This window comes from Ambystoma mexicanum, chromosome 2q, assembly GCF_040938575.1.
Source record: "Ambystoma mexicanum isolate Mex_15411 chromosome 2q, UKY_AmexF1_1, whole genome shotgun sequence".
In the NCBI taxonomy this organism is placed as follows: Eukaryota; Metazoa; Chordata; class Amphibia; order Caudata; family Ambystomatidae; genus Ambystoma; species Ambystoma mexicanum.
In genome coordinates, this window is record NC_090924.1 from 5,749,017 (window position 1) to 5,773,946 (window position 24,930).

The window sequence follows — 24,930 nt, forward strand, 5'->3', positions numbered from 1 at the left end:
TTAGGAGGCAGAGCGCACCAATATAGCAGCACACTCTGAAATGGGTTGCACTCCCAATAGAGATCCAGAAGTGTATTCTTCTTCCTCCTGGTGCCCAAAGATTAATGAAGTATGGAGTGAGCAAAACCTTCATTATAAAGGCAAGATGTCACAAGGGATTGGGTCAAGGCATGCCTGCTGTAAGGGATCCAATCTCTGTTGTGACAACACATAACTCTTGCCTTCTGACATACCCAGAAAGTATGTCTTGCAGGAAAGAAGGAAGCCCTTGAATGAGCAGGAAGGAAGAGAGCCCTGACAGAAAACCAGGATGGTGTGACAGACCTCTCTTCGGGCTCACCTCCGTCTCTGGCTACTCTAGCTCTGCTTCTTTAACATGCCTGCTGCCTTCAAAGAAACTCTGGTGTTCAGCACCCTGGTGTGAGGTGGATTCGTTATGTCAGTGCTGCCTTTGAAGCACCAACTGCCAGTTGATCTCCTGTTGAGAGATCCTGGGCCTTGAAGGGAGGTGTTGCCCCTCCTCCATGGGAATCAATTTAGACTGCAACCTGGCTATTTTCTCACTGTCAGCAGCATTGTTAGCCATGAATCCACATTGCCCTTACATAGCTGGGTATGGGCTCATAACATTGACACTTGCATGATGCCAAATTGTGGTGGCTCTCATAATAGTTTACTCTTAACATTCCTTATACCACCGCTAGTTATGTCTTCGATTTAGAGATTACTCTCCCACCAGACCTTTTAACCGGTTAAAACAGTCAATTATTTTAATTTAGATCAGATGAGCAAGTTAAAATGCTAACTCTGGCTGCAGGGACTGTGTGTCTAGCAGCTGTCGGGAATGCACATATGCACTTTGAACCTGATATGTACCACTAACGAGCAGAAGCTACAGTTGTCAAGAGACTGGTGCAACAACCAAAAATTGATGTACTATACGTTTGTCTTGGAGCTTTTATGAAAGGGAGTCTGGTTAGGAAACCTGCCTTTCAGAAACAGAATTACCCACATAATTTTATTATAATAAACTTCAAATAAGTGAGGGCTTTTACACCTGCACCAGATGACATTCTGCCACAATCAGTTCTGAGCAATGTTGGCAGCACAATATTGTAATTGTAAATGGTTATTTATAACACGCTTAATACCCAGAGGTTTCTAAGCGTGGACCCGGGGATCAAACCTGTGTTGCTCCTCATCATCTTGTTTCCAAGGCGAGCGTGTAGCCCGTGCGCTATCCTCCCGAGAGATATTGTTGCTGTTTGCATTTGAAATTGCTTTTCTAATATTTTATTAAGTATAGCAACATGTATTGTTGTATGCAAAGCCTTTAAGCCCAATGCTAAGTAACGATTGAACTAAATTGATACCCCTTGCCTAAATGCGCCTTGAAACACCATGTGATATATAGGCACAATTATAAATAACCAATAAATAAATAAAATAAAAGGAAGTGTGACATCCTGAGCCCTCCTACGAATGTCAAGCAAGCAACTATTACAACAGACAAAAAAGAAGTGCTGGGAATCTAAAACGCACAGACTTTTTGTATGCTAGAAAGGCAAACCCTAATTGACTGAGAGTAGAACTGACCACCATAGTCCTCTGAAGAAGCATTACTGATTTATGTGCTGCTGAATTTCCACCAAGTAGTCTCCTTTAACCCCAGTCCTGTAGTTTACTCTTAGTTGAAATAAAACCAAGAAACCAAGAACTTGGCTTTGATTAGTCTGTTGATCCTTTGGTTGTGACTGACTGCAGAACCTTTAACCGCAGAAGTATGACACTAAATTATACTCTCATTCTTCCAATGCATATAAGTGCCACGTTAAGTAATATTCATCATTTTCCTGAATTATCCTTATGGAAGTTTTCAAGTGTAAACCTGATTGACAAAACAATTTTACTTTAGGGTGATTTAATGAAAGATTAATCATATTAAGTTGACTTGAATATAATTGTATGATAGTTCAGTAAAGCTAGGTTTTTTAATCTCAAATGACTTTAGAATAAAACTTTTTAAACAAATGATTAGAAATCATATGCACACTTCTGGAGATATGTATAGCATGCCTTGTATTCATTAATCAAATGGATAATGAAAGTACCCATCAACATGCAGGCTAAGGGTGCTGTGTTGTATGCCGCAGGTCCACAGGATACGCTGCCCGATCGACATCCGCTACAACTATTCCATGGAATAGCCCTCTGTGGTGAAGCCCACTCAGGCTAAGGGCACAGTGTTGTGCGCCGCAGGTCAGCAGGTTGCGCTGCCCGATCGACATCTGCTATGATTATGCCACAGACCTACGCAGCGAAGCCCACGCAGGCTAAGGGTGCAGTCCGCTACAACCATGCCACACACCCTACACATCAACGGTAGACACCACTCTTGCCATAAAACCTGCCCACCAAGCCCTCTGCGGCAAAGCCCACGCAGGCAAAGGGCATGGTGTTATGCGCTGCAGGTCCACAGGTTACACTGCCTGATCGACATCCACTAAGTCTAAGCCACTCACCCTATGCATCAATGCCGCTCTTGCCTTAAAACCCACCCGCTGAGCCCTCTGTGGCAAAGCTTGTGCAGGCTAAGGGTGCGGTGTTGTGCGCCAGAGGTCACAGGTTATGCTGCCCGATCGACACCCGCTATAACTATGCCAAGCACCCAACGCATTGCCGCCGCTCTTGCCTTAAAATCTGCCTGCCGAGCCCTCTGCTTCGAAGTCCGTGCAGCCTAAGGGCGCGGTGTTGTGCGCTGCAGGTCCGCAGGTTATGCTGCCTGATCGACATCTGCTACAACTACACCACACACCCTATGCACCGATGCTCAATGCCGCTCTTGCCTTAAAACCTGCCCACCAAGCCCTCTGCAGTGAAGCCCGTGCAGCCTAAGGGCGCGGTGTTGTGCACTGCAGGTCCACAGATTATGCTGCCCGATCAACATCCGCTATGATTATGCCACACACCCAATTCATCGATGTTCAGTGCTGCTCTTCCTTTAAAACCTGCCCGCCGAGCCTTTTGCTGCGACGAAGCCCGCACAGGCTAAGGGCACAGTGTTGTGTGCCGCAAGTCCACAGGTTATGCTGCCCGATCAACGTCTGCTATGACTATGCCACGCACCCTATGCATCAATGCTGCTCTTGCCTTAAAACCTGCCCGCCGAGCCCTCTGTGGGGGAGCCCACGCAGGTTAGGGGCGCAGTGTTGTGCGCTGCAGGTCCACTGGTTACGCTGTCCGGTCAACGTTCGCTACAACTACGCCACACACCCTATGCATCAATGCTGCTCTTGCCTTAAAACCTGCCTGCGAGTCCTCTTCGGCAAAGCCTGCACAGGCTAAGGGTGCTTTGTTGTGTGCCAAAGGTGTTTTGCACTAAAGGTGCGCAGTGCACCCTTGATCTTCTCAACCACAATGGCTACCCTCCAGCATCTTGCTATGCCCGCCTTATTCAACCTCACTGCTACAGTCCCTTGGCCAGCCCTGGCTCTCCCACCTGCCTTCTGTCTGCCCAAAGCCCAAGGTAAGCCCCTGCGTGGTGGCTCTCTACTCTTCATCCGCCTATACTGTGCTTCCTTCATCCACTGATCATCACCATCCCTTCCTGCCCCCTCATCCCTTCTACTCCTCTCTCTTCTGTTCTTATCACCCCCATAGATGCAAAACTGTTCTCCAAATCAATTATAATAACGCTGCCGACGACACCCAAATCCTCATCCCCCTCTTTGGCATCCACCACCAAGACACTGCCAAAGTCAACTGCATCTATGAATCTATCCAATCCTGGATGGCAACCTATGGACTTTGTTTGTATGATGACAAAACTGAGCTCCTTCTTGTCAGCAATCTAGCACACCTGGCCAACCTCGGCCAGAATACTCCCAATTCACCATTGACAATAACTCCATTCCTGTCTCCCGAGTGGTCAACAGCGTGGGTGTCCACCTGGAGACTCCACTCTCTCCTTCTCTAAGAATGTGAACTCCATCGCCTCTTCATAAGAATACACCACCAAACATAACAACAGCTGCACCCTTACCTCTCCACCGACAACTGCCTCACCATTGCACGAGCCACCATCTGCTCCAAGCTGGATTATTGCAACTCTCTCCTCACAATGCCTTCCATTCTGGTTTGGGAGTAAAAAAATCAGACCACATCTTACATGCCAGGAGAGACGCCCACTGGCTGCAAGTGAAGGACCATATCTCCATCAAAATTCTCACCTTGACCCATCAATAACACTGCCCCCCAATACCTCTTCTCGAAGCTAGGTCCACGCACAATAAATGCCCCAAAAAAATGAAACATAAATAAATAAGTGGTCTCAAGAAAGGAAGGGGCTGGAGGCTGTAGCTATTCAACTAAAATGTTCATCCATTTGTTCATCCATTTGTATTCCAGATTGAAGCAGCGCATGCCAATAACAAAATTGCAAAACGTGAAAGAGAAACTGATTTATTGCTTGAACAGTCTTTCCAACAGCAGCAGCACGTATGTGTGAAAATATTTTACTAGCATCTTCCTCGAGAGATAAAGGCAAATCTGTATGTGTAATATTTATTTTGGGCAGGTGTCAAGCAAAGTCCTGGTATTCTAAAAGTAACTGTATGCCCGGAATAACCCTAGAAACCAGGAACCAGATTACAGAAGTTTTGCACTGGTGCAAGTGCAATTTTGTACAGTTTTAGCCAAAGGGAAAAGTTTGTCCTATAGCAACACTCTATTCCTTCAATACATGTTTATATCAGGGCAAAGGTTCCCTGGTGCTTATTCGGATCAAAATGTGCGCGAGGGCACACTTTGACCTGGTCAGAAATGTATTGAAAGCATATGTTTTTTGAAATATGCCAAACTTCGTCTTAGTGTTAATATTGAGCAAAATTGCACTGGCACCAGTGAAAGGTTTCTGTAATGTGGCCCAATGATGGGAAAGCTTAACATTACACATTGCTGCATAGATAGCCATGTTTATCTGAAGGACAAGCACCAAGAATACATTTCCTTTTGTTTTGAAAACAAGACATTTTCAGCCATCCAAATGTACCCTCCACTTGAAGTAAATACTAAAACAGGATTGGGGTGGGAAACCAGCATATAAGAACTCCAAATGCCAGGGACTAAGGCAGAAAGAAACACTGGTTACAAATCTAAAACTCCTGCGAGTTATTATTACACTTTGAATCTTACAATATGAGTTATAAGCTTGGGGATTCCTGAGACATTCTTTAGGAAACCTAATTTGTCCGCGGCTCGCACCAGCATTATAGCAAATTATGAGCTTTGACAGTGGCGGCTTCAAGGCATTTTGACACTGCACATGCATTATATGTTACTCACCAAGGGCCTGTTTACCAGCCAGTATGCTTGCTCCTGGCAGTCTATGACAATACGATCTCCTTTCCGTCGCTGCTTAGCTGCCCTGTCAATGGAAATAGAGCATCACAGTGAGGCACATAGGTTACATTCAGGCAATCACAAGCATAGGACATCTTACAGCATGCAGATAGGATTGAGGCTAACCCATCAATCCAACCCTGCGTTCAACCGTTATCTGTCAGGTAAGGCATGCACTCAGCAGCTCATCTTCAGTCAATAGCTGGATAACACGGTCTCTGGTCTTTGCTATTATATTGCCATGCCTTCTACCTAAATGTACATAACCCTCTCTACTGTGACATATATAATGTCATGTAAAGTGTTCTTATGTAGCGCCATTCTGCTAATAATCATGGGCTCGCTCTGCATGGCTCTGTAAGAAAGGAGGGCAGCGTTAGTTAGTCAGATAGCGGGAAGGTATAAGCAGAAACCTTGAGTGTTGATGGATGGTGGTCAGGAGTACCTGTTACCTGTGTGTGTGGGATGTATCAACCCACTCATCCAAGCCCTGCAACATCACTGTGCATTGCTGCCAGCGGAAACATCATAATGGCCACTGGAAAGCATGCTGCTCATTAGAAATCACCAGAAATTGTCCAGTGAAAACCAGAAAAATAGGCCACCATCTACTTTGTGCCGATGTCAGTAGTGATCACAGGAGATCACTGGCCAACACCCACCATTGGGCTACCCACAAAGTAGCCTGAAACCACTTGGAAATAGCAATGCTGATTGAAAAAGAAACACAGAGCTATTGGAAAATCCATGTTCTTGATTGTCAAAAATTGTTAAAATCATGGCTCACAAAGCACCTAAAAGATCCAACCTCTTTGTGTAAAGTTGAACAATTGAACCCAAACTATGCCAAAAGAAGAGAATTCCATCAGAGTGCCACACAGTGATCTCATGAAAAAGACTTGATTTAAAGATATGTTGCTTATTTTAAGTTTATAAATGTATCTTTTTTACAAGGAACTATGTTGCAATTGACCAGAAGGTAATCTGATTTAGTTAAAACTTTCAAGAGGCTGTCTTTCCCTGAGAACCCTTCACACCTTGGGCCTTTCCACCAAAAGGGAGGATGTTGCATGGACATGTTAATCAGATGGGGAGGGGATTCCTCTGCTGGCAGGAGAAAGAGACAACAGAGTCTTTCAACTGAATAGGAATGCTAATTTGGGTGTGACTGGTCAACAACTGCTCTGGCAGGAAACAAGACATGTGACCCTCTGAGTCAGCCCGGCTCTAGGGGCGGACCAGACTGAGATGTGAATTGAATTGATAGCAAATGTATGTTTTATAAAAATGCTTATAACAAATTGTACCAAGCTGACAAAAATGGGAAACTTTGAGGTTCTTAAAATGAAAAAATCACTCACACCTTAAGACTAAGCTGGAATCTGTGCGATGTTCAAAGACGAAACCCCGGAATATATTCATGTTGTAGCTACTAGATTTATGCTAGGAACAGGAAAAATTACAGAGATGTGCTCAGATGGAGTGTGTATGCCTGTGTAAAATATGGTGCAGAACCAATATTGGGAAACCCACCAAAAGTGCAAATAAGTTGTCATTTCTGAACCCAAGTTCGTAGGAACATGGGACTTGAACAGAGAGATGCCTTAATTAATCTGTGATGTGTATATCTATTATGAACAACTTGTGCATCATGGAAATAGATTTTTGGGGAAAAATGTATTTTCTATGTGAAAGCAAAGGGAAGGGATTTCAGTTAAGCCATAAAACACAGTGGCCCTCATTACGACCCTTGCGGAAATCGAAAAACGATGGCGGAAATGCAATACCGCCATCGAATAGCGCTCGGTGCGATCATGACCCGTCACCGTAAAGTACGATGCCATTAGCGACACCGTAGTGAACGCCAACGCTAACTGCACCAAGTACGCGCACGCGCGCCATGCCAAACCGTAATTACCACCATGGCGCAACGGTACGCGAATTCTGACCCTAGGGGACATGTACCTAACGCCATCAAGCACGGCGGAAAGTACCATTCCGCCATGGTGAGAAGTACGGCATCGCGAACCAACCGTAAACGGCCATACTGAGTGCCTGTGCACCACTCCCTGGCCACATTGCACAACTCCTCGTAGGTGCAATGAAGACACACAATGCAACCAGTGAAATGTACAAGTCACCCATGCCTGCCAACGAACAAATGAATCTAGGGGCTCCAAGTGCCTTGTGAGTGGCCATCCATAATTGCCATGGCACCATTGCCGCACTGATGCAGCACAGGCATGTGAAGGGTCAAGTCCAGCAACATGAACAGAAAAATGACACAAACAAAAACAGGCCCCCCCATCGACTGACACCAGTGTAAGGCAACATCCAAAGCAGTATCCTGAGTGAGACTGCACCAGCCCTGTACTCCTGCCAGTAAACAAACCAACCATCAGCATAAGCATCTACCACACAAGTGGGCAGAGTGACTGAGCAGCCAGGCTCATCTCAAGAGGGGCCAATGGGAGCTGCAGGGCACAGATGGCACGAACACAGAAGCTATTCAAATGGACATGACCACAGTCTCCCTCCAAGAAACGCACCAAACACAGGCACCTGTGACCAGCCATATTCTGATAATCACATCATTCCACCAATCCACCTGGCTGACCGGCATCTGTTACACAAATGCTAATCCCCCGCCCCTGAGCATGACATCATTAAAACAGTCATATCGGCAGCCCCTATCCCTGACCACACTGGGCTTCGTAGGCAAACGCGCCCAGTACAGTACCACGCAACTATACTCAGAAGCTGGAACCCAATGCAGATCTCCTCACAATACATCGCTCCACAAATAGGAATATGCTACATCACTTGCAAAGAAGAACGCTACACGGTTCATATCAGAATAGAAATTTAATGCACAACAAAATCACCAAGCCCATACAGCCATTAGGTCATGAACTCCAAAATAGATTTCATCATTGTGGGCTGCATCCGCAATAAATGACCAGCTTCTTCTTGTGTGACGCCCTGTTCCTTCATGGTACACAGGGGCTACATTCACGTTCAAAAAGGTAACATGGAAGCGCCTAGAACCGCAGGGCCGTCCCATTAGGTAGGCACTAGTCCAGCTGAAAGGCCGAAATGTTGCTCCTAGCCACTAGTACTGCGTAAGGGCATGTGGCCCATTGGCGATCATCCCATAAGATCGTAATGGTGCTCCACTGATTAACACGAAGCAGCAGGTGTCGGGAGTAAAATCCATCTGCAGGAGTGGCATACAGATGGCAGTGGCAAAAGGGGAGGAGATACCTGTCACCCAAATGAAATGAAAAAGAATAGTATGGGCATCCGAACTTCATTTGAATTACTCACTTCAATGATCACACTAAATCCACAGCCATATGCATGCTAGCCCACTCCAAAGGATTATTTCCACCCAAAAACCACTTGCGAATCATAACTATATATATCGAGGTGAAAACACTATTACAAAGGAGTGTTTTTGTGCATGCGTCTGTTAAAACAGAATCCATCAGATGGGATTAGTAACGTGCATAGACACAAGTGTTTGAAGGCGCGTCGAGACAGGGAGGGTTCAACAAGGGCAGATAGACGATGGTCCCACTATGGCAGCTCTGCATCACATAGCGCAGGGGAAGTGGATAGATTCCAAGAAGCCCTGTACATGGCAAACTCTGTATTAAATCATCTGTCCATGCATCCATACATCATTCCCTCATCCCGGTATGAAAACGCCTGATTTCATACTCACATAACATGTGAAATTTCCATTGAGTCTGTGCGTTATGCAGTCTGCAAAATCCACTGTGCTCCAGCCCGTAATTCCAGTGTTGTGAAGTAACATGTATTTGGGAACGTCCGGCCTCATCGTCCACTACGCTATTGCGCATCCCATACTATTCATATCAATCATTGCATTCTCGCCATGGCCCCTGTCCCAAGGACATTGAACAATAGAACGTTATATTAGCAGTCAGACCTGTGGGCATCTCCTCGCCGCTAGCTGAAAACCGAAAGCGCCGTCCTTCGAATTCCTCATTTGCAACATCACGTTGAAAAGGCAACTGTGACTGCTTGAAATCACAAATTAATCCATCTAGTGCGGCTGTGTGCGAAAATGGCAACTGGCTTCACTCACAATTGGGACGCCCCGCCCGTCGGTGAACCTCGGTACAGTGTTGCATGAGGGTCCACCGTTACTCGAATACTACATTCCACTGACCCTTCACAAGTCTGTTCGCGACTGCAAAGATAGTATGTGAAACAATGGGACCATAGCAGAATGAACATATGAACCAATATTACACTGCCATCGGGAACAAATACATGATTGTAATAGCAAGATGCCATTCGTCGAATTGCAGCGTTGTGTGCGGGACGTGCAAGCCCAAAGGGGATTGCAGCTTGCACAGGTGGAATGAATCACCACAGGTGAAGGCTATACAGCCTGAAAACACATAAATTGCACACCCAACCCCCTCCCACAACCACACCCACTCCGAAATGCTACCGGCAGGACTAGCGATGTTGGCCCTGGGGGACCTGATAGCACTGCAAGTACTCCAACTTCAAGAAGAAGACGAACCCCAACTACTACAACAACCGGCCGCAGGAGACGCAGGAGGAGGAGGAGGGCAAGGCAGGGCCAGCAAGGGCCGCCAGCACAGCCACTACCACCACGCAGGCAGCCCGCAATCCCACGCCTCCGAGCACATCCGTTCAACCTCACTGATGAGCAGATCCACACCCTCTACCGTTTGGACCGGCTCACCATAACCGCCATTGTGGACATGACACAGGCTGACCTTGTCAGCATGATAGATAGCCCAACCGCCATCCCACCCCTACTGAAGGTGGTGTCTGTACTCCACTTCCTGGCCACAGGCACCTACCAGCACACAGTCAGACAGTTGCATGGCATTTCACAGCCACTGTTCTCACGGACACTATTGCAAGTGCTCGATGCCCTCCTGAGGCACGCAGACGACTACATCTCTCTACCACGCTCGGAGCAGGAAATTACGAACGCAAAAGTGGGATTCCATGCACTTGGCGGCATACCGGGTTGCATTGGTGCCATCGACTGCACCCATGTGGAATTGGTCGTCCCACATGCCATGGAGGCCCAGTACCGCAACCGAAAACAATTTCATTCTCTGAACGTACAAATGGTGTGTGACTCCAACAGGATCATTACACATTGTTGTGCCCGATTTCCTGGATCAACCCATGATTCTATGGTCTTGAGGAACTCTACAATACCACGCTACATGGAGCGACACGCAGAGAACAGATCCTGGCTACTCGGTGAGTCTCATTTCATGCATGATAATGTGGGGTATGTGATGCGGCAATGACCTGGCAGGAAGGGGGGGGGGGTGCGTACGTAGCAATGTCATTCCACAAACATCCTTTATTGTCCACATACAGGTGATGCCGAGTATCCACTGAAGAGATGGCTCCTTACACCACTCCGGAACCCACAGGACCAGCATGAGGAGGACTACAACCATGCCCACTCACGTACCCGTGTAGTCATAGAACAGGCATTCGGCCTACTGAAGACTCGTTTCCGCTGCCTCAGCAGGTCTGGCGGGGCACTCCTGTACCGCCATGAGAAGGTTGCAAAGATGGTCATGGCATGTGTCATGCTACACAACATGTGCGTACGTAGAAATGTGCCCATGCCCCCTGACGCAGAACTGCAAGCACCTGAAGATGGTCATGATGAGGGTGGGGATGTGGAAGCACCTCAAGGAGTCTGCGAGGCACAGGAGGGCCGTGACATTCGTCAGCATATCATAGATGCATGCTTCTAGCACTCACGCCTGGTGGCTGATACATGGACACGGGACTTGTGGCACTGTGTGTGTCTGGAACATGCACAATATGGACTGTACGCCTATAATGGCCTCGTACACAAAGATCAATGTCCACACATCTCATTGGATGATCGTGCATTGTTTATGGCATATGTGAAATCATGTTACACACCCCATCGACCCGCCACCCAAGTGAGCCCCACACACCCCCTCCACCCTCCTACCTCCCCCCCGAACACCAGTGTCCAAAGATGCTCATTGTCAGTGGGCAGTCGCTATTGCAAGCCCCCTCTCCGGGTATCAGGGGCACCCCTGCCTGTGGAGCGCAGGTTCCTCCCAGATCTACGTTGGGGGCTGCCCTGGACGGAACTTGCAACGGATGATGTCTCTGCCTGCTCACGTCCATGCATGTCCCTAAGGGTTTGTGAGAGCTCAGTGAGCACACGGCGCACAGCGGCAAGTTCAGGACATACGTCTTTGGACGTCGCATGCAGTTCCCCCCTCAGGCTCTCGGTGCTTCTCTCCATTTGTACTCTCAGGCTCTCGGTGCTTCTCTCCATTTCTACTCTCAGACTCTCGGTGCTTCTCTCCATTTGTGCCCTTAGTGTCTCTGTACTTCTCTCCATTTCTGCCCTAAGTGTCTCAGTTGATGTTTCTATGGCTGCCTTAGTACCCCCACATTCATCAGCATGGTCCTTGAGGAGCGTGGCCAGTTGCTGCTGTTGCACGATCACCTGGTCGAGGGACTGTTGCCTCTGCTGTGCCATGGCCATTTGCGGTGGTGTCACAGAGGGGCTGGTCACCTCATGTTGCCTTGCCACAGGGCTTGTGGGGGATGGCCAGTCGTCGTCTTGTGGGTGCCCCTGCGTGGTATCCTCATGGTGTACGGGATGGAACAGACAGGGGGATTGAGACAGGTCATGGATGGATCTTACTTCGACATCCCCGTTTTCTGTGTCGGAGCATGCTGCCATTAATGCAGTGTCACCTATGGTGCTGCTGCCACCAGAAGCAGTGCCTTCTGTGGCATCCATTGGGGGGACCTGTGGTGGTGCTGTTGTGGGCATGCTGGCTGCTGGGGTGCCTGTTGAAGTTCCCTCCTGTGTGCTGCCACTTGATTTGTGCTGCTGCCGTGTCTTGATGCGTGCAGCTGAGGTGGAGGGTCTTTGTCCGTTGGTCTTGGCCCTCTTTGCAGGTCTGCTGGGAGGGGTGTTCTGGAGCTCGTCGTTTGAATCGGACCCTGTGGTGGAGTAAAGGAGGGCGAGCGTTATAAATGGGTCTGTGGAAATTGGAATGGCAATGTATCACATGCATTGGGGTGGTACCTGAGGGTGATTTGGGTTGGGGCCTTGGTGGTGGTTTCATTTTTGTGTGGATTGAGGATGCAGTTGTTTTGCAGCCTGCAGTTAGGGAGTGCCTGCTGCACGTGTAGATGGTGTTTTTAGGATTTTAAATTATTTATGTATTTAATGTGACTTTTAAAGTGTGCTATCAGGCCTATGTATGTGGACGTTCTCCTGGACATGTGTTACTGTTGCACTATGTGGACACATGGTACTTCACATGATTGGACATTGTGGATTTGGCATTGTTTTATTTGGCCCACCTACCTGATTCTTCGGATGTCTGCACTCCTTTCTCCATCCCTCCGACTCCCTCTATACTCTCCATTCCAATGGTGGAGGCACAGATTTCTTCCCAGGGGGTCAACTTGATGGGTGATTCCGATCCTCCCCCGGTAGCTGTGGCAATGTTTCGGTTGGCAGAAAGTATGCTCCGGACGCGTATCCGCAAGTCGTCCCATCGCTTTCTGCATTGCTGTGGGTTGCGGGGTGCGGTCCCCACCGCACTTACCCGCTGTGCCACCAGGGCCCATATAGCCTTCTTGTTCGCAAGTGCCGTCCTGGTCATTTGTGTGGAGAAGACGACGCCAGCATTCTCCTGGAGGGTCTCTGTGAGCACGGTGAGTTCCTCACGGGAGAAGTGGACCTGCCGCTTGCGGTCGCACGCTTTCTTAGCTACTTTTCCCATTTTTCTTGGTTTCACTAGGGTGGATGACGGGTTGGGATGAGTCTCAGGGTAGTGTTTTTAATGGTTGTGTGGAAATTGTGTTTTTATAGGTGTACGGCGTGCTGTTTCCCATTCCGGGACCATGTTTTTACTTCCGTTTCCGTATATTTACGGTCACCGTACTTTCCGATTGCCGCTCATTGCGGTGACCGCTAAGATGGGTGGCGGAATTGCACCTAGGGCGCCGTACGGCGGCGGTGTGGGCCGTTTTGGGGTCATTTCCGCCATAGCGGACTTTGCACTTCCGCCATGGCGTGGTGCTCGTGCCCGATGGGAAATGAGCCGCACTTTGCTCCGTCGTGCAATGGCGGAAACGCTATTTACGCTATGGCGGTCAGGTCAGTCACTTTCCGCCAGGGTCGTAATGAGGGCCAGTGTCACTCTGACACATATGACACACTGCTCCTGTCTCAAATCAAGGGACATGAAATTCTCTGACCTATCAGGATCCTTAGAGGGTTGGGCATAGAGAGTCAGCCTCCCCACCCACTTTGGAAGACATAAATAGGGACTGCTGAGACCCAGAGACACACACTTTTTTCCACTCATCGTCCGATTTCTTGGCGAAGCACCCTGCAGGACTCCAGACTCCAGAACTTAGACTCCAGACTCCAGATAGCTCCAGAACCAAACTCTAGAACCCACACTCTAAAACCTTGAAACAGAGAGGCCTAACCCACAAGATGAACCCTTTTCAGCATGCTTCAGAATCTTCTACAAACCTGATTCTAACCCCTAAACTTCCTCAGGGCCTAACCAAACCATTCAACAGCCTGGCTGAGATGTGTTGCTTCTAGCTAAGAACCCTGTGCTAGAACCAAGATCCAGACCCAGAGAGAACAGTGCTGTAACCCAGAACCCATCCGATCCAATCCGAGAGACCGAGCAGACCAGAGGCCATGCTGTGAGCAGAACCCAGTGCCTGAGACCTGTCCGGTGGCAAGTGCAGTCAAACCCTTGACCAGATCTTGACGGGGCCCATTCCATTCCATCCCAAAGCCTAGGAGTGAGTATTTAGTCTAGAACTGTACATAGTCATCTCTTAGTTTAAAGTAATCATATTCAATCCATTTCAACCTGTGCAGAACTGCATTATAGAACCTCTGGTGTCTATCCTAAATTCTCTCTCCTCCACATAATTCTTGAAAATTGTAGCAATAATCATGTCTGCGCTGATATTTTCTGAAGATGGACAGGTGTTTTGACGGACAGAGATCAGAGCGGTGGCACCGTGGTCCTGGTGGCTGCCCGTTGAATGTCTTGCTCCTTTATAGCTCCTTAGTTTAAGCCTTTTCTTGTTGGTAAATCTTTAAAGCGCGATCGGTCATATTTGAAATCTTGACTTTATTTCAAAAAAATCTACCTTCACAAAAGCCCCTGTAACTTTTAAAGCTAAGATCCTGAGCTTTCCAACAAACCTAAAACAACATTCCAATTCCTTATAGTTTTTCCGTAATCGCGTTTCACGCACGTGGAAAAATTGCAGCAAATTGCAATTTAGCTCCATTTCAACACATGCCAAAATAGCTGTTTCTTGTTTTCAACTGCTGAATTTTGTTTTCAATCTGATAATCATTCATGAATCATTGCTAGTGTTGACCTGAACCAATCCAAAGTAACTATCACTTATCCTGAATATCCTTTAGTGAATTAAAATCATTTTAGCAGATTTTCCCATTCATTGCAATCACATTCAAAAGCATTTTGACCTGTGTTTTAAAATCATACCTGTCTTGCTAAGCGTGCTGGGGGAACTGGGATTGAACTGTATTATTGATTGTATTCCTGAAACCTGTGTGCCCTCATTTCCATCTCTTCATATTGCATAGTGGGGGGGAGTGAGTAGTCACAGGGGAAAGAGTGATCATATTGTCTTCTGTTGAAATCATATCAAGTTTATTTCTGTGTTGCATTTTTCCATCTTGCATTTCCTTGAACCATAAAAGTATTCTCTGCTACCTTATCCTTCCTATTCCTGCTCCTTACTGATTAAAGAGATTGTTGAGACATTAATTTTACCCATTGCTGATTACCGCTCATATTCATAAGTGTGCTCTACCGATATTATTGTATTCATAAAAGTGTGATATATATCTTGTTCAATTCTTCAAATAAACCTTTTTAATTTGCAAAACAAACCTACTTCTTGGCTCAGTGAGGTCAGGGGGATTCAAAGAGAGGAGCGTTATATAAGGGTTCATCCAGATTTAAAGAACTTTGACATAAACATATATAAATAAGGGCTTCCATTGGGCATCCCATTCTAAGCATTGACTTAGTTGGAGTGCTGAATTGAAGTCACTTACAGATTGGGGGCTCGGCAGCCAGGACTTCTGGATTAGATCTACCACTTGTGCAGCTTAATACAGTGTGCTAACTGACAGGATACATAAATCCTGTTGGGCTACCACGCTGTGTTACACTGTAAAAGCACCCCTCAAAAGGGAACGCTCTCAGGAAACGGTCTGTTTTGAAAAATAAAATAATTAACTTCTGTAAGTCAGGAAGGAAATCAATTTCCAGAATGGCGACATTGGTAGACATCAAGATAGCTAGAGAGCACCTTTTACATAAGCTATTTGTGAGAGGTGAGTGGACTGAGCAGGACCAGAATACGTGGTTGCAGGCGATCACACAGCAGGTCAATGCAACTGGGTTAGATATCTGGAGAGATCAGGGTCCCTTACATGTGGCCCTGAGTGAACTATATATGACCCCTAAGGCCAAGGATGAGCACAAGATTGCCAGGGTTGCAGCATACCTATATTTATCTATGGGAGCCATACAGGACAAATGTGCTGAAGGCCAAGATCTGGCAAGTAGGCAACTGATGGCATTGGAGAAGGCCCAATCTGATCTGGACTCTTCTGAGCAGAGGCTGGAGCCAGGAGTCAGAAAACGAAAGTAGGCAATATTTGGTTAAAATCAAAGAGGATATGGGTATCCTACAACAGAAAAGGGCAGACCAGGATACCAGAATTCTGGCCTTGCAGAAGGAGTACCAAGAAGGCTTGGACTCCCTACTGCAGAGCCAGAAAAAACTGGAGCAACAACTGGACTTCAACAGGGCATGCACAGAGCAGGTAGCCACCCTGCAAAGCCACCTAGATAGAGTGAAGGCAGAAAGGAATACATTGATTTTGAAAGACATGGACGCCCAGGCAGAGTTTGATGAAGAGCGCCAGAAAGCTTGTGCCCTTCAAAGGCAGAGGGACGACCTGGTGGCACAGAGGCAGGGGCTTGCTCAGGAAAGGGACACCTTAGGCCAGGAAGTCTGCCACTTAAAAGGGAAGCTGGAGGAAAATCACCTGGCACTCCAGGGACTGGGTGATCTCCAAAAAGAGCATCAAAACTTGTTGGAGCACACCAGGAGGGTGGAAGATGCTCTGGCAAGAAAGGAGCAGGCCAGTAGGGATGGGACTCAGGAGGTAACCCTCCTGCAGCAAAGACTGGCCCAGTACTCCAGGACAAACCAGGAAGCACAGAGAGAGAATGAGGCTCTCTGCCAGCGCAATGATAGGTTCCAGCAACAGGTTGCCATGCAAAAGAAACTGATAGAGTCTAGTAAGGCCTTGATTGAGGAACTGAAAGCTCAGGCTCTTGCATGGCAACAGGGAGCAGGGACTGATAGAGATGAGGTTCGCTGGGAAAGGGAAACACCTGAGCATAACCTCAGGAGCCCTAGTACCAGAGGCCTTCATCTCTCCCAGTGCCTGGACTCTGCCACCCCCATGTCCTCTGGCGCACATGAGCCCAGGGCCACAGGGATGGCAGATTACTACCCAATCAGAAATATGGGACTCATGGACCAGTACCTCCCAGGCATGGATGGGCAGGCATCTGAGTATGGGCACCCAAGTATGTGAAGTTTAGTGGGGAGCCCCAGGAGAGTAGGCCCACTAAGGGCATCCTGAAAACCTCTGCTCAGTTAGGACAGTGGCGGGGTACCCATCAAATCCTGGGAGCAAGGAGGAATAAGAAGACTCCTCTGAGCGCCCCAGGACACAGGAGACTAGGTCCCCACATTCTGCCAGCCATTCCCAGGCTCGCAGAATCTGGGAAAACCTGGAAGATCAGACGGGCACCTCTGGGAGCAGTGCTTCTGAGTCAGAGGATGAATGGACCAGGGTTACCCGAACCAAGAAGGCGAATAAGGCAAAAAGGGCCTTGCTTAAGGACCCCTTAAAACAGATTAAGGCAATAAGGAGTGTCATCACGCCTTATCACAAGAACGCCAAGTATTCTGTGTGGGAACCCTTAGAGCTCTTTGAGCAAATGATGGAGTCTTTCCATTTGAAAGACAGCAGTAGCTGCATTCAGTACGTAAAATGGACATTCACCCCAGAATACTCCAGTTTCTTTGCGGGGCTGGAGGACCAAAACCATTCAAGATGGTCCACATATAGGGCGGCCATCTTAAAGCACTTTTCTGTTCATAGAAATCCCCAAGAGGCTTGCAAGGCAGCCTACAATTTGCAATGTGGGGAAGATCAGGCCCCACAAGAATGTGTGCAGGAGTTGAAGTGTCCCTTTGCGTAGACTACCAAATGGGTGCGCAAGGACAATAAAGAATTTGTGAATACGTTTTTCCATGCGCTGCCAAAATGCATCATGACCCAGCTAGTGAGAGATTTTCATGAGAAAAAGTCACTAGACTGGGTCATTGAACAGGCCACCAAAATCTATGAGGTGCAGAAGCCCATAGAAAATAAAAATAATTCCCAGAAAAGCCCCAAACCGACCAACACCCCTGCTGCTGCTAAGGTGGCAGAGGTAAAGGTTGCCTCCATTTTAGATTTGGAGATGGGGGGGCCTAAAAACTTGCCTGCGCAGAATAATTCCAAGCCCAGAAGGCCCTTGGGCCAGTCACAGACAGAGAGTCAAGGAGGTAGTCCCACAAATGGGGTCCCTCACTCCCCTGACTATGTACGTCCCTGGTACAAGGGAAACCGACCCATCCTGGGTTATGTGTGGACTCCTCCAGCCCAAGGGAGGATCCAACCAAGCACCTAACCCAGGGAACTTCCCTCCTAACTTCCCCCAAGGAGGGCGGAAATTCACCAAATCCTGGGCAGAACTTTTTCCCCAAGTACCCACAAAATTTCCAACCCCAAAATCATCCATCCTTCTTTCCCCACTTCCCTGAGCCCAGACCACCTAATCTGGGAGAGGGCAGGCCATGGGTGGAGGGGTACCCAAATCTTCCCAACCCGGGGTACTACCAGAGAAGGGATAGCTACCCTTCCCGGGATCAGCCCAGGGGAGAAAACAGAACTCTGTATCAGCCTGAGCGGGTTTCACAACTTGAGCGCCAGGTCCAAAATATGGCACACAATCTGGGTTGCATGCTGAGGGTTCAGCAGAACCCTCAGATGAGCATGCCGGCACAGAATGCCCCAAACTCTGGATCTGGTGCTCCAGAACAATGATGGGGGCAGCACCCCGATAACGTACTGGTTCCCAGGGAGGAGGCACAAGGGGAGGGGGGGTGTAAAGCCTTGGAGGAAGCTTCCTTCCCCACTTGTAAACAGCCCCTGGAAACCCAGGAACCGGAAACAAAATCTCCTGCCCCTGAAAGCCTGCCACCCAAGGAGCAGAGAGGGGGTAGGAGAAACAAAGGACCCAAACAGACCCATTTTGAGGAGGAGGTAAAAATCTTCCAATTTGAAGGAGAGTGATCCTCAGAGGATCCTGGGAAAATCTTCTCCTTCAGAGATGGGGGAACTCCTCCCAAAGAAAAATTTCGTCCCAAGGGATTCACATCCAGACTGGGTAGATGTGGGGACTGAGCTAGCGCCGCCCATCATCCCATCCCATAACCAACAGCATCAAAATCCCCTGGTTCACACCCATCTTGGTGACTGCCTCCAAAAGGGGGGGGGGGCGGCCCAGAACCGGAAACAGGGGAACTCAAAACCTCTCCTATCTCCAGTTGCGAACTTTTTCTTTCAGATTCCCAAGACTCTTCACAGAATTCTGCCCAAATCTCTTCTCTCTCCATATCCAAAACCAGAAAATTAGCCCATCAGTTGTCCAAAAATGTGCATTATCTGTGCCCCCTTGCGGAGAAGGAGGGAAGATACTATGCCCCGGTTCAAGTACAGGGGCAGGGTACAATTTTGGCACTGGTGAACACTGGATCCCAAGCTACCCTTCTGTCCAAAAAGGCCTTTTATGAACTGAATTCAGGAAGGGGGGGAGTATTACCAAATTCCTCTCACCTTTCTTCCTGGACAACTTCAGAACTTTGATGGGAAGGAAATTCCCGTCGAGGGGACTGCGGATTTGGACATTAAAATTGGGCGACACAAGGTGAAACACCTGGTCATAGTAGTGACTCCAGAGGGCACCCCTTGTTTACTGGGGAATGACCTCCTGAGAAGGTTGTCACCCGTAATAGATTGCGTAAACAAGGTCCTCTGGACCCAGACTAGCCAACCAATAAAGTTAAAACAGAGTGTCAACCATGTTAGTTTAAACGGCACATGCCACATGGTTGAACAAAAATCTGAACAAGTAGAATTTCACTTCCAGAACAACCAAATTCCAGACGTGACAGTAATAGCAGTAGGACAACAGACTGGTGATGGGGGGTCCTCTCTCTTTCTGAAAATCAACCTTCCTTCCAGTTTAAGGTGGTATTCCACACTGGAAGGAAACACTCTGAAATTCTTTACCAATCCACAATCAGACATTCCCACTCCAATAGTCCAGAAAGATTGATTGATTGATTGATTTGTTTATTTATAGAGCGCTTTACACCAAGGCGCTGTACAATGGAACAACTCCTACAGTGAACAACAATAAACAATAAACAATGTGAGCAAAATTACATGATGAATCATTCGACAGCAAAAACAGTGCAGAAAGCAATTAACTGTGGAGAAGGGGAAGTGGAGAGGAAGTAGGATTGGAGTGGGGGAACAGAGAAGGATAGAACAAGTGAAGAATAGGAAGGTGGGAGAATGAGAAGGGAGTGGGGATACAGGAGTTAGAAGAGAGAGAGAGGGGGGATGAGAGAATAAACAGATCTTCAAGGAGGAGAGTGGAGGAGAAGGGATTTAAGGGACGTGCGAAATGAGGGAAGGGTATTGGAAGAGCGGATTGAGAGAGGGAGTGCGTTCCAGTGAAGAGGAGCGAGGAGTTGGAAGGAGCGGAACCTGGAAGAAGCACAAGGGGAAGGAGGTACAGTGAGGAGGAAACGGTCAGCAGAATGAAGAGAGCTTGAGGGGGACTAAAAGGTGAGAAGGGAGGAGAGATAAGGAGGAGCTAGACCATGTAAGGATTTAAAAACAAGGCAGAGAAAACAGAATTTTAACTGAAAGTGGAAAGGTAGCCAACGAAGATGAGAGAGCGAGGAGGAGATGGAATCACGAGAGGTAAGGAGACAAAGAGTACGAACAGCAGAATGGTAAATGGATTTAAGGGGGTAAGCTGGGATGCAGGAAGTCCAAAGAATAAAGGGGAGCAGTAGAATAGTCGGGAAAAGATGAGAGAGGAGATACGGAGTTTGGTCACATGGAATGTGAGGGAAGGACGGATTTTGCGAATGTTGTATAGATGGTAGCGGCAGGAGCGAGAGGTAAGTGAAATGTGTTGTGAGAAGGAAAGAGGGGAGTCAAATATAACGCCTAGATTACGAGCATGAGAGGAGATAGGGAGGTTGGAGGGGGGAAAGTGTGAAATCAGCTCAGAGCATGGCTGATATTCAGCAAATTGGAGAGCAGTTGTTCATCCCTGTTCAGTTAAATGAAGGGAAGGACTCTGTTCTCGACCAAGTGTGTGTGAACAACAGTAAGAGCATCATCAGCGAAGCCATGTTCCGCCAACTCCCAAAAGATCCAGCCATTCCCACGTTCAAACTGATAGACAAATGGGAAATGGATCTGGAAACACCCAATTCCAAACATCTCCTGCCAAGCAGGTGTATGCTCAAAATCTCCATTGGCAACAAGAGCATAGTCCATTATTGTTGGGTCGTGCGAGACGTCACTGCCGCCTTTTACTTAGGCAGTGACATTCTCAATCGCTTTGCCATTAGTTTGGACCTAATAAACTTCAAAGCTTGGTCCCGATTAGCGGATAATCCCATGGGCTTTGATGATCCAGAGAAAGCATTTAGGTCAGCTCAATTGCTACCTTATGCAGTTGAAATTCAGATTGGAGAGGAAGTCTCAAAGGACCCGACAATTCTCCCTGGAAGTGAAAGTTAAAAGAGGACAGAAATTGAAAAACCCTGATGCTTATATTCATCTAAATGCTTCTCTCCAACAGCAAGGGTTGGGGGTAAACCCAACACCACTAGTCAATGTAGAACATGACACCATTCCAATAGAGGTGGATAACAGCGACTTAAAGAGTATTACTCTAGCCGCAGGCACCATTATTGGAATGGTGGTTGATGACAGACTTTTTTCCATTGATATAGGTAATGAACTGTTAGGACCAATCCCCAAGGACTGTTTTGACAGTGACAGTGATGACAACACAACACCAGACAGGATCTTTACCCGGCATGGGGGGAACTTCCTGGTGTACACTTCCTGCCCTTATGGCAAGGATGATGTGACTTGTGACTTCAGAAGGGATGAGGTGATTTTCCAGGTCCATGAGGGCTGCCTTTCCCACCTGAAGCCACGAGTCCAAATCACCACTCTGACCAGGGACTTCTCCACCCAGCTGGAGGAGGCTGCTGAGATAGCGAAACCAGAAGTCTTTCCAGGCTTCAGGCAGATGGTTGAAGAGAGAGTCAGCCTAGCTGATGCCTGTGTGACTCAGGAGCAGAAGCAAAAGTTGAAACAAGTTTTCTTGGATTTTCAAAATCTCTTTGCGGTGGACTCATATGATATGATATGATATGGCATTTATAACGCGCCTATACACAAGTGATTGTGGTCGCACTGACATCCACACAACAACAATTCCCACGGACCCTGGTATGACTCCAGTGTTTGTAAAGCAATATCGCTTGCCTCTCGCATCAATGGAGTCCCTTACTGAAATAATTAAGAACCTTGAGTCCCGTGGGAAAATCCGTCCAGTCCACAGCACCTTCAATAATCCGGTGCTGGGGATATTGAAGCCAAACGGCCAGTGGAGACTCTGCGCCGACCTTAGGGAGCTCAACAAACGGGTCCATACTTCCTGATGGCCTCTTCCCTACAGGTATTCACTGCAATAGACCTGACCAATGGCTACTGGACTGTACCTGTCAGTAGGGAGGACCAATACAAGTTGGATTTTACCTTTGGGGGCCAGCAATACACATGGACCCAGACTCCCTTCGGATACCTCAACTCCGGCAATGAGTTCAACAATTTTCTGCATAAGGCCATGCCCGACATGGGTGAGAGGGGTAACCTGGCCTATGTAGATGATATCCTCATCAAAATCTCAACTGTGGAGGAACACATAGTGGAGATCCATTATGTTCTGACACAGTTGAGGGCTGCTAGAGCAAAACTTTCCTTTCAGAAAGCACAGTGGTGTAGAACCCGTGTTAATTTCTTGGGGCATGAGATTTTTCCTCAGGGTCTCTGTCCCCAGGAAAATAAAGTGGAAGCACACCAGAAACTAAAAGACCCCACAACTCAACGGGAACTAAGGAGCCTCTTTGGACTGACTAATTACAGTAGAAAGTTCATTGAGGGCTACGCAGAGATCACCAGACCCCTGATTCATCTTTTGAAGGGGGGGTAAAGTGGGAATGGGGTCCAGAACAAGCCGAGGCAGTAAAACAACTCAAAAGAAGCCTCTCACAAGAGCCTTGCCTAGCTTACCCTGTCAGAAACAAGGAGTGCTTCTTGGAGACAGGGTTCTCTAATACATGCTTGACTGCAGTATTATACCAAAAGCATGACAAGGTCAATAAAGTAATCTCCTATGCGAGTAAAACTTTATCCTCTGTGGAGGAAAAAGTCAACGATTGTGAGAAGGCACTCCTGGCAACGGTGTGGGCATTGAAGAATTACCGCCCGTTTATCCAGGGGGAAGACATCATAGTGGAGACTCCACACCGGCCTCTGCAATATCTCCAAAGTGACAGAATACGGGCCGGAAATGTGAGTAATTCCCGAATTACTTCCTGGATTCTGTCAATGCAAGGCTTTCCTGTGGAGGTCAGATATGGCCAAAACAAGAAGAGTCCCCTCGTGCAAGGTCTGGCTTACTTGCATGATTGTGCCAGAGAAAACTGTCTCGAGGACCAAAGTCTAAAAATCAAGGACAACATGGAGGCATACCTCAATTCCCCACACAAAGTCTTTGAAGAAGACAAGTGTGAGGGAATGCCCACTGTCTATGTGGACGGATGCTCTTAGCATGTTGACAACAACGGGGAAAAAGAACTTGTGGCCGGCGTAGGGAATGCATGGGTGAATGAGATCCCATAACCCTCCGCTGGGTACAAGATTGGTCCCCGAAGTAGTCAATTGGCAGAGTTGATGGCTGTGCATCAAGCCATCCTCACTGCTGTCCAACATCAACTCTACGAACTGGTAATAATCACAGATTCGGATTATGTACGGAACGGGTTCGTGGAGCACATGGTTAATTGGAAAACCAGAGACATGCTATCTGCTAATAACAAACCCTTGAAACATGGGAAATTAATTCAAAATATTGATGATCTGGTCACCTCGAATGGGACGACCATCTACTGGAAAAAGATCAAGGGTCATTACAAAGTAGAGGGACCAGACAAAACTGGAAATGACTTAGCTGATCAGCTGGCCAAAACCGGGGCCCTCCAAGGGGATCTAATAGAGATTGAGTCCATGTTGGGGGAAATACGGGTCACTGCTATCACTAGGTCCCAGACAACTGCTCACAATTATCTCTCAACTGCACAATGGAGTAAGGAGACCCCAGATGCTGATTTGATTACGGCTCAAAAAGGGGATCCAAAAATTGGTAAGTTTTATCAACACATTGAGGACCCTGAGAACTTTTCCCTGACGGATACCGATTGGGAAAGAGGACCTCAGAGTGTTGATGAAATGTCCAAAAATGTTCCGAATCCAAGACAGTTTGTTGGTAAGGAAATCCCAAGCTGGCCATGATCAGTGGGTGGTTCCTAGCTCATTCCGAAGCCTGATGTTAAGTCACTCCCATGATGCGGCCACAGCCGGCCATAGGGGGTTTCATACAACACTTGAAATCTTAAGAGAGGTTTCATACTGGCCACATATGGGGCAGGACCTCGATCTATACTTGAAGAGGTGTCTTGTGTGTGCACAATTTCAGCCAACATCCGTCACACACCGTGCGCCTCTCCAAAACAGGGGGATGACACTGCCATGGTCAGATTTGCAAGTCGACTTTTTCGGGCCCGTGATTCGCTCCTCTAGGGGGAATAAGTACATGTTGACTGTGACATGCTTATTTACTAAATGGGTCGAATGTCTCCCGGCCCCAAACTGCAAGGCAGAAAAAGCAGCTGCCCTGATGATCAACCACATCGTTTCGTGTTTTGGACTACCCCAAAGGATTGAGTCAGATAGAGGTAGCCATTTCACCAGCAAAGTAATGACAAAGATGTGGGAGATACTTGGGGTTAAAAGGAAGCTACATATTACTTACCGGCTAGCCTCTAGTGGTGCAGTAGAACGTTACAACAAAACCATTGTGAGCATATTAAAAAAGTTTGTGGCAGATTCTGGGC

The 24,930-nt window shown here is 47.6% G+C and overlaps 1 protein-coding gene across 1 annotated transcript in view; it reads right to left on the bottom strand.

The window, feature by feature from the left end:
- RGS11 (regulator of G protein signaling 11) overlaps positions 1–24,930 on the bottom strand; it is a 4,320,935-nt gene that overhangs the window by 2,722,598 nt on the left and 1,573,407 nt on the right. Inside the window, exon 8 of the mRNA XM_069646770.1 lies at positions 5,344–5,425. Within this exon, the coding sequence (XP_069502871.1) occupies positions 5,344–5,425 (82 nt within the window). The remainder of the gene's footprint in view (positions 1–5,343; positions 5,426–24,930) is intronic.